This window comes from Lemur catta, chromosome 7 (genome assembly GCF_020740605.2).
Source record: "Lemur catta isolate mLemCat1 chromosome 7, mLemCat1.pri, whole genome shotgun sequence".
NCBI lineage: Eukaryota > Metazoa > Chordata > Mammalia > Primates > Lemuridae > Lemur > Lemur catta.
This window is the reverse complement of record NC_059134.1, coordinates 85,716,887-85,734,109: the sequence shown is the minus strand read 5'-3', so window position 1 is coordinate 85,734,109 and position 17,223 is coordinate 85,716,887. Positions and strand designations below refer to the sequence as shown.

At 43.8% G+C, this 17,223-nt stretch overlaps 1 protein-coding gene across 2 annotated transcripts in view; it reads right to left on the bottom strand.

Annotated features, from left to right (window-relative positions):
- The window catches only part of LDLRAD3 (low density lipoprotein receptor class A domain containing 3), a 231,501-nt gene that overhangs the window by 110,998 nt on the left and 103,280 nt on the right, over nucleotides 1–17,223 (bottom strand). For both annotated transcript variants that reach the window (XM_045557816.1, XM_045557817.1), the window contains exon 3: nucleotides 9,274–9,399. In XM_045557816.1, coding sequence (XP_045413772.1) covers nucleotides 9,274–9,399 — 126 coding nt within the window. The remainder of the gene's footprint in view (nucleotides 1–9,273; nucleotides 9,400–17,223) is intronic.

The window sequence follows — 17,223 nt, the reverse complement described above, 5'->3', positions numbered from 1 at the left end:
AAAAGGATCCAAAGTCAACCCTGTGTTATAGCCCAATCTAAAAATTAATGTTCCTAAGAATGACCCTGTGTTATCATCAAAAAAGATAAACACGGGCGAAGCCGAGATGCAGCACATCTCAGGGATTTCCGTCAATGGCGGTGTTCAAAGGCAAAACTGCTCCGTTATTAGCAGACTCGTTTAACCAGAGTGCCATAGCTCTCCAAAGACCCCAGGCATCTCAGGTTTCACTGCATTTCTTCCAGGGCCTCTGCAGCTATTTACTTGCCTCAGCCATTTCAGAGTGACTGTCCGTGGGACTACAGTGGACAGGGCTAAGGGGTTTCCGTGGTCCCACGGAGCCTGGCTCAGGACCCTGCGAACAGTAAATGCGCCATGAACAGCTCATAAACTGACCGGGAAACACTCTGTACTTCAGGATGTTATGTTTCGGTGTCTTTTAACAACATTTAATGTGCTCCAAATGGTTATGTTTTATTTGTCCTTGCTAAGGCTTACCAGTCACTGAAAAATGTATTATGTTTCTCACTAGGGAGAGGAACACTGTATTTTACAGTATTTATTTCACGAGGGGTGGGGAAAATTGTCTGCAGAGTCAACTTCAAAGACTGAATTGTGGGCTCCAAAGCGCCGTGGTTGTTACTACCACAAGAAAGACAGTGCTCTAAAGCCCCGTGTCCCAACCCACAGTACTCAGGGAGGAGAACTTGCCTCTCCCGCCGCAGAGAGGGTGGCGGGAGCTGAGGGCGCTGCTCAGTGGTCAATTCAACTGGCGGCGTTTGCTTCAACTGCATCTGGAGGAGAGGACCAGGGGACCACCGTGGTCACCCAAAAGCAACTGATGGGCTTCAAGACAGGAAATGAAGCAATGTGTCTCCAGCAGGACTTAGGAAATGTCCTCTTTAATTCATTTAAAGTCTGTGGAGTTGGCCCCTCTCCCACCTCAAAGGGTCTTGACAAAACATGTAAATGAGAAAGCCCCCATCGCCAGCCCCCACGATTCCCATCTGCTCCTCCATCCTGCGGTGGTCGCTGCCTCGCCTCATGCCTCTGTGGGGGTCTTGTCTTCCCACCCCAGTGTCCCTGGACACCAGGCAACTGGGGGAGATGGAGCTGCACCGAGACTTCCTCTTCTCCAGGATGGGGGGAGCCTGACCCCAAGAAACCTGAGGACACTAAGCACGTTCTCCCTGCAAATAATCTATCCCAGCAACAAGCCCTGCTCGCCTTGTGGCTGGGAAAATGCTCGTTCTCAGCCTTAGCTTGTCTGTGGCCAGCTGTGATTTCTTACATTCCTTCTATAGTCCGCTCAGTAGGGGCTCTGGGCCTCGCCAGCACCAAGGCTACTCACCAGGTCCCGGCCTCAGCAGCCCTTCCTTCCACCGCCACCAAACAGAACATGGCCCCCGCGCAGCCACGTTCTGAAGATCGAACCTCTTCCGTGGCTGCAGTAGAGGAAAGGACTGCCTCTCCGGGCAAGCAAGCAAGAGGCAAAGCTTCCTCAATCCTGCTTGCCTTTTCCCTAGCCTCTAAGGACTCAGAGGATTTTAATTTTCAAAACCCCACTGGAGTCTGCACAGGGCCATTGGCAGAACTAAGATTCATTGTTAATGGCAGTCTGTTTCCTCCTCCTTTGTAAAGGCTTCCTGGACATGGCTACCTCCTGTCCAACACCCAAGCTTCCCGTTTCCAGGGAACAAAGTCCAATATCACTGCTTCAACCGCCACCTTTCTGTGGATGGCTCCCCAAACCTGCCCCTCAGCAAGAAACGTCTTTCTCCTGATGCCTTATGGGTCCCTGTGCCTGAACATTTCCCTCACCTCAAACTCTGCACATCTGAAACTGATATCCTGCCCTCTGCTCCCAACCTTGCCCTTCTCCTGTGGTCCCACTTCTACTGAAGGTGCCACTGTGTCCCAGCCCCCAAGGCTCCAGCCATGAGTGATCATCTCTCTCTCTCCAACCTGCAAAGCTCAAAATCAACTGCTCTTCATTGAGTATAAAATACAACCTTTTATGATCTTAACTTTTCATGATCTGCCCCAGCCTAAAATTCTAAGCACACATTTTGCTGTCGTGGTTAGGAGTGAGGGTGTGAAATTCCACCTGGGCTCAAATCTCAGCTCTACCATTCACTAGCTATAGGATACTGGGAAAATTATTTAACTTCTCTCATCCTTATCTGTAAAGTGGGGATAAAAATAGTTCCTATGTCATAAGATTTTGTGAAAATTAGATAATAGAAGGCATGCAAAGCCCAGAAAATAGCACGTGGCCTATAGTAGGAGCTCAATAAATGCTTATAATGATTATTATTGGGGATACATATTAATACAGTGGTTAAAAGTTCAGATTCTGGATTTATACTGCCTGGGTTGATATTCCAACTCTGCCACTTTAAGTACGTGACTATGGGCAAGTTATTTAACCTATGTCTATGTTTCCTTATCTACAAAAAGGAGGCAATAATGCCATCTACCTATAATGTGATCATCTACATGAAGCACACAGCAAGGTGCCCTACACACAGTAAGTGCTCAGTAATTGTCTGCCAGGCGGTTCGTGTGCCCTGGGCAGTGTGCATAGCTCACAGCCTCAAATACGCCATGCAACTGTATTGCCAATTTTTAAATGTACTCATCCTCCTAGGCCCATCTCCTCCAACAGCCCCTACTGATGGGCCCAGAGGGAATCGTCTCCCCATCACTGGTCTCCCATGGCACCCCCAAATGTCAACTCCACATTATAATTATTTGTGTATGAGTATTCTTGTCTCCCTCGCTTGAGTATAATCTCAAGGATGCCAGAGTCTGCGTCTGACCCATCTCTGTATCCCCTGCAGCATCTTGCGCGGTGCCTGGTGTAGAGACTGTGGAAAGAGGATGAGAATCTGAAAGAAGATAGGAGCCAGGGTTAATGCACAAGGTGAGGCCTAAATAGACACTCTGGATATATCTGAAAACACAGAAGAGGATCAAGACATCCATACATTAAGAATATATCCTGAGTGCCCAGGTCTGCCTGTTTTCCTCATTGAACCTTTTGATTAGTTACTTGATTCATTTATTCAACAAACATTTATTGACTATTTCCTTTGAATAAAGCACTCTACTAAGGTTGGGGATAAAATAAAACCCAGTCCCTGTTCTTAAAGAATTTACATCCTAGTAGGGGAAACAGGCAAGTCAATACGCCATTAAGACAAAGCATGACGAGTATGATTTATTCAATGCGTATTTGTTGCATGCTAAGGCCAATGTGAGCACACAATGATACCACCTCATGGCTGTCACAGTGTAGGAAGGAAGACAGAAATAAAAAGTGGCAGTAAGTGTTGAGGAGAAGAATGAAGGGGGGGATGGAGACAGAGTGGAAGACTGGGGAGGAGAGGAATTATTTTTCATGGGCAGGCCTCTCTGATTGGGTGTCATGGGTTTGAGGAAGTTTCGGGAAGGTACCGGAACACACAGGAGGATGACCCCGCCCAGGCCTTGGCAAACCAGGAGCATTTCCAAAGCAAGCAAGTCACACAGGAGTCTTTAAGGAGACCTAAGTGACGTAGCTTTGGAACACCAGAAGGAAAAATTTTCCTGTTGCAACTCCAAGCTCACCGAGTCCATCCAATGAAAGGCCCAGCTCCTGGTGGCTACGACTGAGGGATCAGCTGTGGGGCAAGGAGGAAATGTAGACTCTCATCTGGACTGACGTGAATAGAGCTATAGAAATATGCCAGCGCTGTGGGGCTCTGCTGAGAAAAAAACCACAGCTAAACAATTCAGCTGTGCTTAGAATTCAGGCACGAATCCGTCATCAGTGGAGAGTCACAGCCCAGGACACAGTGGTTTTTCTGGGCACAACTACACTAAAAGCTATAGCAGAAGATCCTCAGCTTGAATCAATTTGCTATCATGGTCACCCAGACACGCTGCCGTCTCGATTCTTGGCTGCAGTCCCCGTCCTCACTGAATGAGGACTCGGGGTTTCACCTCCAGCCAAGAATGTGTGAGCGCAAGGGAAGGGGGAGGCCAAACAGCAAAATGGAGAAGGGAAGAAAAGTGAAAGGGCAAAATCTCAGCGCTGTGAAGCTCCAAAAGAAAATACTGGTTTCTTGTTTATCCTCACTCCTCAGTGCAAAATGAATGCCAAAACTGGAAGAGCGCATGTCTGTAGACCAAAGTTCTTGAAAAATATGGCTCTTGAGTTATTTTTGTTAAAGTCAAGATATCATCCAACAGAACAACTTCTTTAACTTTTATTAATTTCTTTTTTTTTTTTTTACCATTTCATTATGGAAAATTTCAAACATATACAAAAATAGAGACTAGTTTAATGAACCTCATGTACTGATCACCTGGCTTTAGCAATTCTCAACTCACTGACAATTCTGTTTCATCCACCACTTCCCTCCCCAGATTTCACATAATCTCATCTTTATACTTCAGTATGTATTTCTAAAAGATAAGGATGTTTAAAAATAAACATAATACTATTCTTACACATTAAAAATTAACAATGCCTTAATATCAAGTATCAAACCATAATTCAAATTTCTCTGATTATATAATCTCAATTTTTTTAACAATGAGTTTGTTTGAATCAGAATTCAAACAAGGTCCATACATTACATTTGGTTAATTTGTCTCTTAGTCTCTTTCAATCTATAGGCTCCCTTTTCCTCTATTTTTTCTTGGAATTTATCTACGGATGGAACTGGGTCCTGAAGAATTTCCCACAGTCTGGATCTGGCTCTTTGTGGGGTCATTAACATGTTCCTCTGTCCCTGAATTTCCTGCAAACTAATGGTTAGATTTAGAGGCTCAATCAGATTCAGGTGGGATGTTTTGGGTGGACCTATCTCATAGCAGTGATGTGTGCTTCTGCTGCATCATATCAGAAGACTGTCTCTCACTCTTTGTGCTGCTGAAACTGGCTTATGGGACATTCCTGTTCTGGATCAAAATGCAGTAGTCACACCTCACTCTGGCTTTCCCATGGAATGCAGCTTTAAAAACCTGCATGGAATGCATGTAACAGCTATGTTTAGATTGTGAAAAGTAATTTGGAGCAGGTCGAATGGGGAAGAAGACCAAAATTTGAACTATCACCAAATTGGTGGTGAGTTTACCAGTTTTTCCCCTCTTGGAGCCCTGGGAAACTAGAAAGAACCAGAGAGACTGACAGGAGAGAGAAGCTTGAGAAAGCCACCCCATAAAATTGTTTATGAACTCCTGGGGTGATCCACAGCTGCACATGCACGGACCTGGTCCTAATCAGCACATCAAAGATGTTGTGAACTGAACTCACAGATGCACCACTGGGAGATGCACATGTAAGACAGATCCAAACAGCACTGCAAAAACAGTTTGAAAATGACTGTAAACATAGCACACAGAGGGCTGGCAGAAGCCTGTGGCCTAACCCAACTGGGTCATTTGCCTCCTGAAACGCAAATATAAGCAATTCTCTCCAGGATTTAAATAAGACCCAGAGTGTCATCCACAATAATCAAAATATCCAGAATGTAATCCGAAACTACTTGTCAAATGAAGAACCATGAAAATCTCAACTCGCATGGGTTAAGACAGTCAACAGATACCAACATCAAGATGACACAAATGGTGGAATTATGTGACAAGGATTTTAAAACAGCTATTACACAAATACACTAACAAGCAATTATAAATACGCTCGAAACAAATGGAAAAACAGAAAGTCTCAGCAAAGAAACAGAGGATATAAAGAAAAACCAAAAGAACATTTTAGAACTAAAAGATACAGTAACTGAAATTAAAATAAAACAAAACAAAACATTGAAGGGCTTAAAAGCAGATTGGAAATGACAGACGAAAGAGTAAGGGAACTTGCTGATAAATTAATAAACTGTCCAATCTGAGCAATAAATAGAAAAGAGGCATGATTAAAAATGAACAGAGCCTCAGGGACCTGTGGGACAATAAAAAAAAAAAGTTCTAACGTTGTCTTTAGAATCCCATAAGGAAGGGAGAAAAAGTACAGTACTTCAAAAATATTTGAAGACACAATAGCTGGAAATGTACTAAGTATGGCGAAAGACAAAAACCTACACATTCAAATAGCTCCGGGAATCCTAAACAGGATAAACTCAAAGAAATCCACACCCAGACACACTACAATCTAACTGCTGAAAACCAAAGGGGGAAAAAAAAAAAAACCACTTCAAAGCAACTAAAGGAACATGATGCATAATCTATGAGGAAACAATTTGAATGACTGCGAATTTCTCTTCAGAAACCATAGAAGCCAGAAGGAAGCAGCACAGCGTATTTAAAGTGCGTAGAGGAAAGAACTGTCAACCCAGAATTCTATACACAGTAAAAATATCCTTCAAGAATGATGATGAAATAAAGACATTCTCAGATGAAGGAAAGCTAAGATCATTTGTTGCCAGCATACCTGCCTTGAAAGAATTGCTAAAGGAAGTTCTTCAGACAGAAGGGAAATGACAGGAGGAGACTTGCAACATCAGGAATGAAGAAAGAGCAACCAACATGGTAAGTATCTGAGTAAATAGAACATTTTTCTCCTCTGGGGTCCTTTAAAATATATATGAATATTTAAAGCAAAAATTAAAGCATCGATGGGGTTGTTAATGTGCGTAGATGTAGTATACTATATAAGACAACCATTCCACAGAGACCTGTAGAGCGGCAAGGTTTCCGAGTTCCACTTGAAGTGATGCAATATTGATTTGAAGCTGTCTGTGAAAAGATTGACTAGTGGTTTCAGGAGTTTTCAGCCTGATCCATCCATCATAAAGATCCCCATCAATTTTTTACCTAATGGTTTTAGCACCCATTGATGATCATTACCTAGACCTATTCTTCATTAGGGGTTATAAAACGAAGATACTCTAATTCTCTCATTCTTCTATTAGCTGATATTCTTCAATAAAAAAAAAGAATTTTTCTAATTCAGCTATTTGATTACACTAAAGTACAATTCATTTAGGAAAGGGAGGATAAATGTTTGATTCTTCATTTTATTTACCAGTTTTCAAATAGAACCACTATTTAAAAAAAAAATTTAAGTTTCATTTATTTATTTATTGTTTTAGAGACAGGGTCTCGCTACGTTGCCCAGGCTGGCCTTGAACTTCTGGGCTTAAGTGGTCCTCCCATCCAGCCTCTTGAGTAGCTGGGACTATGGCACACACCACCAATGCTTGGCTTCAGAATCACTATTTTTAAATGGTAGACATGCCAGAGGAAAATGTTGGCTTAATCCCTATTGACATAATTTGGAACGGATTTAATTTAGTCATTTAGAAAATTAAAGACCAATATCCAAACATTTAAATCACACAGGGTCTTTACAGCAGGGAAATGTAGGATGGCACATTTAGAATGTACACACTATAATGTGTTCCACTTGCTTTTTATTATCATTGGATTATTCTCTCGTATGCATGTGTGTGTGTATATGTGTGTGTGTGTGTGTAAATAAAACTTCTTTCTTAGATTGTAAGATCCCCATGTACAGTAGGAAGCTGAGATCAAGCTAATACACACATACTAAAGGACTAAATAAAATATAAACAAAGTATGTTGTCCTTGCAGATCCAAAGCCAAAAGCAAAAATCCTAGTAAATATGGTTTTCTCTTTAATCACTCACAGTTTTGTTTTAAACCACTAGTTTTTAAAATCAATTACTCTCTGACAGCCACTACACTAAAGACTTTTTAGATATTATTTCATCTAATTCTCACAATAACCCTGGGAAGCAGGCTCTCAGCACCCCCATGTAGAGACAAGAGAACCACTACGTAAGGAGAGGATGTAGCACGTCCAGCTCTTGCTTCATAAGGGCAGAACACAAATCTATGCCCAGACTCTCCGGCTGCAGTCATTCCTCTCAGTCAGGCCCCTGTCCTGTTACTGATACGCTTCTCCCTGCTAAGGTGCATCGTAGTCATTCTACTAACCTTACAACAAGAAAATGTTTCGGGCAGTGAAACCATCTGTATGATGCTCTGATGGTTGGATACATGTCATTACACATTTGTCCAAACCCACAGAATGTTCAACACCAAGAGTGAGCCTTAATGTAAACGATGGACTTCAGAGATAATGTTGTGTTAGTACAGGTGCATCAACTGTAAGAAATGTGCCCCTCCGGTGGGGGATGTTGATAATGGGGGAAGAGACTGTCCTTGTGTGGGGTGGAGGGATACGGGAAATCTCTGTACTTTCCTTTCAATGTTGCTCTGTACCTAAAACTGCTCTAAAAATAAAGTCTTTAAATATATATATATATAAGCACAAAAAATGAATGTGTACGTTTGATCAGAGCTGACCATAGTTACAAAGGCTCAAGTAGTCTAAACACTGAGGGGAAAGGAATGAAGAAGAAACAGTGATCAGAGTGATCAGTGGCCGCTACAAAGCAACCTGCTGGGAGAGCTGGAATGGTATTAAAGCAGGGAAGAGACGCCTGAAGGTCGCTGCGGCTGCTGTATGTGGAGTCATTGTGGACACTGGGATGCTGGAAAGAAAGAGTCTGCCCCCAGGCCAAGGAGTAGTTAAGCTCAACAGCAAGACTGCTAAGAGGCCAGGTGGGATAGGATGGACATGAGAGTGTGTGCGTGCATGCGTGCGTGCGTGCGTGTGTGTGTGTGTGTGTGTGTGTGTGTGTGTGTACTGATACTATGGGATAGTACCCAGCAGGAAAAACAAATCAACGCAGTCACAAATAAGATTTTACCTATACCACATGGACCTTTTTTCTAAGAATACATTCTTATAGTATGTATATAATATATATTATATATTAATACAAACACTTTTTTAAAAAAGAGCTCAGAGTAAGAAGGAAAGTGAGCAAGCACCTAGACGTGTGGTGTTGAGTCAGAGTCGATCAGAAGAGAGTATGAATGAAGCTAGAAACGCTCTGCTGCTGAGGAGCTCTGTGACCCTGGATGAGTTCAGTTACTTCTCTGACTTGAAATTCCTCATCTATTGATAAGGGATAATCCACCTGCATTTGCAGAGCCATTGTCAGAACTGAAGATATAGTCTGCCTCAGGCCCAGTGCACTTAGTAGAGTCCCCAGTAAATGGCAGCTGAGCATTGACAGATTTTCTCAAGAAAGACGTGGGAAAAGAGCAGAATCTGGGTGACAGAGAAAGCCTGAGCCTCTGGGTGCAGAAAGGACAGAGATGAGAGTGGCCAATATGGACCAGTCTGGCTGGTTGGAGAGAACCAGGGATAGCAGCATCTGTGTGGTCGGCACTTACTGCAGTTCTCTTCGTCGCTGCCGTCGGGACAGTCCTCAAACCCATTGCATCGGAAGCGACCGATGATGCAGTGGATGCCGCTGGCGCAGGGGAAGAATGTCGGGCCGCATTTCGATTTGGCTTTGGCTGCAGGAGGAAAAGACAAACAGCAAGACATCAGGGGGTTAAGTTCTCAGATCACTGCATACTCATCCCACTAGCTCTGAATGTGAAAATGAGTCCTTTTAGATGTACCTTGAAGTCCCTGAAGATTTCTTACCACCACCACCCACCTCAAACACGCAGCCGGATTGGACACCCACATGCACCATCCTCTGGGGAGGAATTGGCTAATCCTGCTGCTTCAAAAGTCCCCAAGAAGCCAGCACAGCTGCTGCACTACAGCAGGTGCCAATCAAACATGAACAAAGGAATGAACAGAGAATGGGTGAGTAGATGGATGATAAGCAGATCAATGAAGGTTTAAAAGAACCAATCAAAATTCATTCCCTGGATGTCAAAGTAACTGTAGTCGACATTTAGTGAGTGCTCACTGCACTACGTAATGTGGCGTGTGCTTTGCGTGGATTATCTCATTTAATCCACCCAGCAACCACCTAACGGGATGGTGTGCAGAAACGAATTAACATAAAGGACCTGAAACTGCTCTCTTTACAAAGGCCTGCTTGCAGAGTTGGCTCTTGCTTGGCTGGAGCCTGGGAACTTGGATTTTGGGAGAGTTATCATGACTCTAACTGATAAGAATGGCTCACTGTGCCTAAATTGTTTATACAAACAAAGTTGTTTATGCTGAACCCCTGCTTTCCTTCTAGGAGTCTGGAATTTCAGTATGTGCTAGACAGAGGCTGCCTACAATGTGGTTTTTATCATCACTTCATAGATGCGCTTTGAAAGGTGAACTGACTTGCCCAAGGTCACGCAGCTGGGTGGAGGCCTGGGACATGCAGACTCCCGAAGCCATGATTTCAAGCTACTCAGCAGCACTGCCTCTCTGCCAAAGGCTGTCACTATTCACAACAGAAGCCAGACTCCTGCTCCCAAGAAATTCTTCTTCTACTCCTGCTGTACAAACAGTTTTAGCAGAAACTGCTGTAACTCGGGCTTGATTGAGTGTCCTGCTAAACCAAACAGCCCTGTGGGGTAATGTACTTTCCTGTTAATGGCACTAGCGCTCTGGCGTGCGATTAGGAGGTGCAAGGTGGGATCTATTGCTACATCCCAGGTAGCAGGCCCTACCTAGCATCCTCTCATCTCCTGTCTTAGAGGCCAAGAAGGAAGGGCCATTTCTTTGGAACAAATAGGCAGTAAATCACCTCCATGTTCCTGCCATCTGGAATGTGCTGAATTTGGCAGCAGCCAATTCACAATTGAGGGTTTTAAGGCCTGGGATGTGTCAGGTTTTAAAAACCCACATGGCTTTGTTTCAACCTGCAACATCTGTCATGGTGCTGATGTGCTCTTCTCAAAGCACAACTCAGGACAGTCCTGGGTTCATATTCTGGCCCTATTGTTTAGGACTTTGGGCAAGTTTCAAAATATTACTGAACTTTAGTTTCTTCATCAGAAAACTGGAAGCAATATCTACTTTGTAGCACTCTAGTGAGGATTCAATGAGATAATCTATATAAAACACTCAGCATGGTCTATACCAGCTGCTCAATTGATGGCAATGCCTATGTCATGTACCGTCATCATCATCATCACCACCACTAGGTTTATAGAATTGTAAAACTGATCCTTGGGATGTTAGAAATTTTTTTCTGATCACCAAAGTAAAATTTAAAAAGTTCATTATAGAAGATCTCTATAAACTGATGTGATTTCCAGAATATACTGCTATGTGAAAAAAGCAAAATGCAAAAACTATCTATAGTACTTTGCCCTCCGTATAGTAAAAGAAGAGCATGTAAAGAAAAGATATGTGTATGGGCTTATCTGTGCACAAGAAATACAGGAGGATAAACCAGAAACTAAAGAGACTAGTTACCTATAGGTTGGTGAAACAGGAAAAAATAAGGAACTGAGAACAAAACAAATTAACAAGGATGAGAAGGGTGCACACTTCTCTGAGTGTATCTGTTTTACTGATATGCCCAGTGTACCTATCTATCTCAGTGTATACTTGTATAAATATAGTCAGAGAAATATCTCTCTTAGCACCATGGTAATATTTCACATACACCCCAAACAAATGATTAAAATCAATCACATATGGAGTAAACTCAAAATGAAATATAAACAGTAACAAATGAACAAAACTGTATTATGGATGAATAAAACCACCAGACTGAAGGGGACGGGGAAGAAAAGAACCAGCCTCAGTAACTCTGGAAAACATTTTGACTGGATTCCATAAGGCTAAAGAAAAAAGAACTGTGCACAAATACTGTACTCTAGTTGTATGTATTTCTAACGGGGCTATAAGTTACAATTCTGAAACTATCTTTTATGTGTGCTAAGATTGAACAAATAAGTGAATATATTATAAATAATAAGAGCAAAGTTTCTCACTATCAGAAAAAGAAGATGCAAATAAGTAAAGTGGGAAGGCTAAAATGAACCCTGAGGCTTTGGATCAGCATTGAGGGCATCAGTATGAATTCAGGATTCTTAAAAATTAGACAAACAGGATTGAGAGAAACACAAAAATAACTACTGATTCGTGTGAATGCATAGGTTAATGTGCATATATATATTTCCTAGCTATGTCTGCTGAAAGGGACCAGAGCAGTGCACCCCAATAGCAATAAGCATACCTAGCACCCAGATCTTGGTTTCTAAATACCAATATCCAACAAAGAGAACCAGGTTCCTTGAAGAAGTGATTGATTCCAGGGGGAACATACAAGATGAACCTGGAGTATCTTGTGTTACCAGAAAGTAAAAAAAATGCTCAAAATATCATGGGGATATGCCAAAAGGAGTTAACCTGAAGGAGCTCCCAATGGCTAAAGCTAGAACAATTTGAGCAGTAGTATTGGATTGTAACCCAGAGAATAAAAAAAGTATCTCTAAGGCCATAGTGACAGCAGAAAGTGTTGAATAAATAAGTAAATGGGAGAGAAGGGAAAGTTCTTCCTTACAAAATAATTCCCATTAATAAACGTAGGAGAGACACAGGAAACAGAAATTCACCATTGAGCAAACACCATGGTCATAACTCCTATAGGCAGGCAAGATCCGCCAATGGATGCTAGAATTAGAGAACGAAACCTTGAGGAGAAACAGGATATTTGCATGGTCTCAAAGTATCTCCCCCAATATGTTTATTAATCACAAAAGGGAAAACAGTAACTTGGCAGTGGAGAAACTTGGCAGACATCACCTCAACCAAGTGACCATGGTCAATATCATCAGTAATAAGATATATCAACATTATGGTCCCCCTCAAACGAGGAACAGAGGAGGACACAATACAGTTATCACTTTTGTATTATTCTTGCCAAAAATGCATAATATCGGGGTAATCATGAGAAAACACCAGGCAAACCCAAATGGACAGACCTACACTGTTACCTACCAATAATCTCCAAGACCATGAAAGACAAAGACAGACTGGGGAATTAGCAAGGATTAGAGGGCCAATTGCAATGCACTATCCTAGGACAGGAAATGGAGATCAGTGGAAAAACTGGTTGAATTCCAATACAGTTCTGTAGCATAGTTAATAGTGTTGTACCAACGTTAGTGTCTTAGTTTTGATAATTGTGCTCAGCTATATAAGATGTTAATATTAGGAGAAGATGGGTGATGACTATGGAAACTCTCAGTACCCTTTCTGCAATTTTTCTGTAGTCCTAAAATTACTTCAAAATAAAAAGCTAAACACATGCTCATTGTGGAATACACAGAAATAAAGTACAGAGAAGAAAAAAAATTGCCTATAATGTCTCCACTCCAAAGTAACCACAATTAACGTTCTTCTATGCATCTTATTTATCTACACAAGTGATATCAGAACACATAATTTTTGGGGGTATTTTTTGGTTAACTTTTTTATTTAAGTTCATTGTAGAGTCACATGCAGTTGTAAGAAATAATTCAGAGAGATCCCATGTGTTCTTTTCCTGCCTTCCCCCCCCCCGACCATGGTAACATCTTGTATTAATAAAACCATAGGACAATATCACAACCAGGACACTAATATCCACACAGTCAGGATACAGAACATTCTATCACCACAAAGATCCCTCAGGTTGACCTTTATAGCCACACCCACTTCCCTCCTACCCCACCCCCTTCTCAACCCCTGGCCACCACCAACTGTCCTCCATTTCTATAATTTTGTCATTTCAACAATGTTACATAAATGGAATCATACAGTGTGTAAACTTCTGGGGATGGTTTGTTTTCATAAATCTCTGGAGAGAATTCATACACTTTTATATACTAATTGCTTCACTTATCATTACAATATAATTATTCTCCAAAGTTGTTTGGCTGTAAAATATTTCATCATATTGGTGTACGAAGGTTATTTTACCATTTCTTCCACCTTGGATACTTAGTTACAATCAAATTTTCAGCATTATAAATTATACTGCTAAGAACATCTTTGTGCATAAAGCTCTGCCTGAATATCAAATAATATCCTTAGGCCAGATTCCTAGAAAGGGGGTAACTAAGTGGAAGGGTATGAATATTTTCCACCAAATACTTATGTATTTGGGAGTTGTTTCGTCAAATATTCACCATGTGTCAGAGTTTAAAACAAAGAAGCAATCTGCTCCCAGACTGTTTAAGAATTACAAACTCATCATTATAAACCATTATACAGTGTTGTGTCAGGGGTCCCCAAGGCCACCCCGGGTTCAGTGATTCACTAGGAGAATTCACAGGACTCAGCATAGAGTCGATTCATTACAGCAAAAGGACACAAAGCAAAATCGGCCCAGAGACAAGGCACCCGAGATGAAGTCTGAAGGACACCAGGCATAAGCGTCCAAGAGTCCTACTCCAGTGGAGTCACACAGGACAGGCTTAATTCCTCCAGCAGCAAGTTGTGACAATATGTGTGAAATGTCATCTATCAGGGAAGCTCATTAGAGACTCAGTGCCCAGGGTTTTATCAGGGGCTGGTTAGGCAGGCATTGTCGGTGCCCCAAGTCTCCAGACTCCCAGTGGAAACGCAGCATAAACCACACTGTTTGCATAACCAGTTCAGGTGCAGTGAGCCGCTCTTACCCCTTAGGGTAGTGGTGCCTTCCTAAAATCCAAGTCCCCAGATGTCAGCCAAGGGCCACCCTTGTAAGCAGACTTTCCAAAGGGCAGCAGTCAGGCGATCGTGTCCTTCCAGCCACATTCAAGCTTCTAACCCACAGTCCCTGATCAGCCTGACTCGTTCTGGTCACCATTTGTGGGATCGGAGAAGAAAGAATTCCTACAGGCGCTGACATCTAAGCTGAGAGCATTTCCTCATCACTCTGCCACTCAGAACATCACTGCCTTCTCATCCTCTTTGAGTAAAGCCCAGAGTCCCCACGATGGCATTATGGGGCTCCCCGAATCCCTACCTTCCCACTTGTCACCCAGGACCCCTCGAGCCCATCCGGCACATCCCCACCTCAGGGCCTTCGCACTGTCTGCTCCCTCTGCCTGGAATGCCGTTCTCCCAGGGCTCAGCGGGCTCACTGCTCCATTGTATTTAGTCTCTTTAACCAAGGCACGGCCTGCAGTACAACCTCCACTCCCACCCTCAGTCACTCTAACCCTTCCCATCACAGGATCTATCACTGCCTGATGTCACTGCCTTTGTGCTGTCCCTGCCTCCCCACGCCCTAGAACATATACTTGTTTGAATACTGTCACCATTTTTAAAGGAGCTGCACTATACAGTGCCTACAACAGGTGCCTAATAAATTTTTGCTGAATATACAAATGAACCTATAAAAGGAAAGAGTGGGATTGGAAAATAATAGCTAGCATTTACCAAGGGCTCAGCATGGGCTAAGCATTGTGCTCTGTTTTACAGATACCATCTCATTTAGTCCTCACAAAAGCCCACTTTACGGGTAAGAAAACCGAGGTCCGCAAGTGGCATAACTTGACATTGCCAATAAACAAGTCAGTGCTCAAACCTTTCCCTTAACCCATCTGCTCCACTGCCTGCTTAGATTTCTCGAAGGCCCAGCCCAGCTCCAGAGGACCAGGCTTTGTGCAACAAAGAGAAAAGAGAGTGAGACTATGAATAATTATAAACGGATTAACTACCACTCAACTGACCAGCTCTTTGGCCCTGCCCCGGCACCGTCTTCCTAATGAGACTCCCGGCCTTGTCAGTGATGCTCAGCCGCTGCTGATGTCAGAGGGAGCCGGTCCTGTTGGGATTTACATTTGCACCATCACACGCCTAGCAGGCGCCCCCCGCGGCGGATCACAGGCTGCCAGCTGAGCACCCGGCGGGGGCGGAGAGAAGCCGGTAGCTGCCAACAGCTGTCAGCTGCTCCCTGCCCACACGACTGACTCGGGGTTCGGGGGGAGTCCTGGGCAAGGTCTGGATTGTCCCCCTCCCACCCCCAACTTCCAAGAAGGGGAGACTCCAGCGTGAAACCCTGCAGCCCCTGGCAGAAGGTGACAGGCTGATCGTGCCTGTTTTTAAAGGTGGACAGGGTGACTCGATTCCGTTGAATACTTGAATTCGCCACTTTTCAAGGATTTGCTCCACACACTTTTCAGAGTGGCAGCTTTCATTAGCAGAAGGTCGGGACCAGGGCTCTCCTGTGGGGTAGGTTTATTTCCTGACCTGAGTCCTCCCCCTCCTCAGAGGCTGCTTGTAACAGTTCTGGATTTCACAGACCAGTAAAATAATAAATAACAAACTAGCTGGGAGTGGAGGGAAGAAGAACACAGTTGCCAACTTTTTTTAGTTTACCAGCAAGGACGTGAACAAATCTGCAATAACCTCCACTCACTGTTGCCCTAAATAAAAGGCTGCTTTAGCACCCAAAATGCAAGAAGGCATAGTGTTGGGGTAAAGAACTCTTCACCCTGAAAGGGAGGGTGTGAAAACGTGTTCACTAGGTTGTCGTTGTCTTTCTCATTTCACCAGGGGCCAGTAACAACCAGGTTGTAGATCAGACGCAATCCCGGGGCCAGTATTTGGGGACTGTGTCAAAACTAGAGGGGACCAGGAGACATCCCAGCGTTGCCAGGATATGACACCCCTAGAACAAAGACTCCGTCTTTACATGAGTAACAACGGGGGCACACAGGTAGTTCATACAGGTTCATTTAGTAACTAATTCTCACCTTTCACAGATGAGACAACCGAGGCCCAAACAGGCAACTGACCTTGCCCGAAGTCACATAGCTATTAGGGTCAGACCGGCCTAGAGTCCAGTTCTCCTGCTCCTGAGTCCAGTTTGTTTCAACTGTACCATTCTTTGAGCAGGGTGCTACAGGGCCATGCCTGGGTGAACCCCTCCTCTGGGATCAGATGCAGGAGACACTCCCAAGAAAAGTGGTCATGAGACTGAAAGCCCCTCTCCCACATGGCCAGAACCTTCCAGGCCTTGGAGAGAAGGCTCCTGTCAGACATCATGTCTGTGGCTCCCCATCTGCCCGGCAAGGGCTCGGGGCTGCCCACGATCCCGGAGGATGACGGATACTGCGGTGAGGGCCTGCTATCTACAGCCGCCTCCCCGGACTGTCCCCAGGTAGCCATCACACAAAAGAGTTGGACAGAGGCTCTCTGTTCAGCTGGAACAGCCATGAACTTGGCTAATCAGACCTGGTGCCTCTCTCAGGCTATGACAACAGCTCCAGCTGGGCCTGCGGGTAGCCGGGGTCTCTCTTCCAGACCTTTGTGGTTGGCCAAATGAGCAACAGCCACTCACCTCCACCCCCTGCTCACTTCCCGCTCCTGCCCCAGGATCCTGCCAGCGTGTGGCTGAGACAGCCCGAGAACCAGGAGCAGGAGCCTTAAGCTGTTTTGCAGAATTACCATCCTTG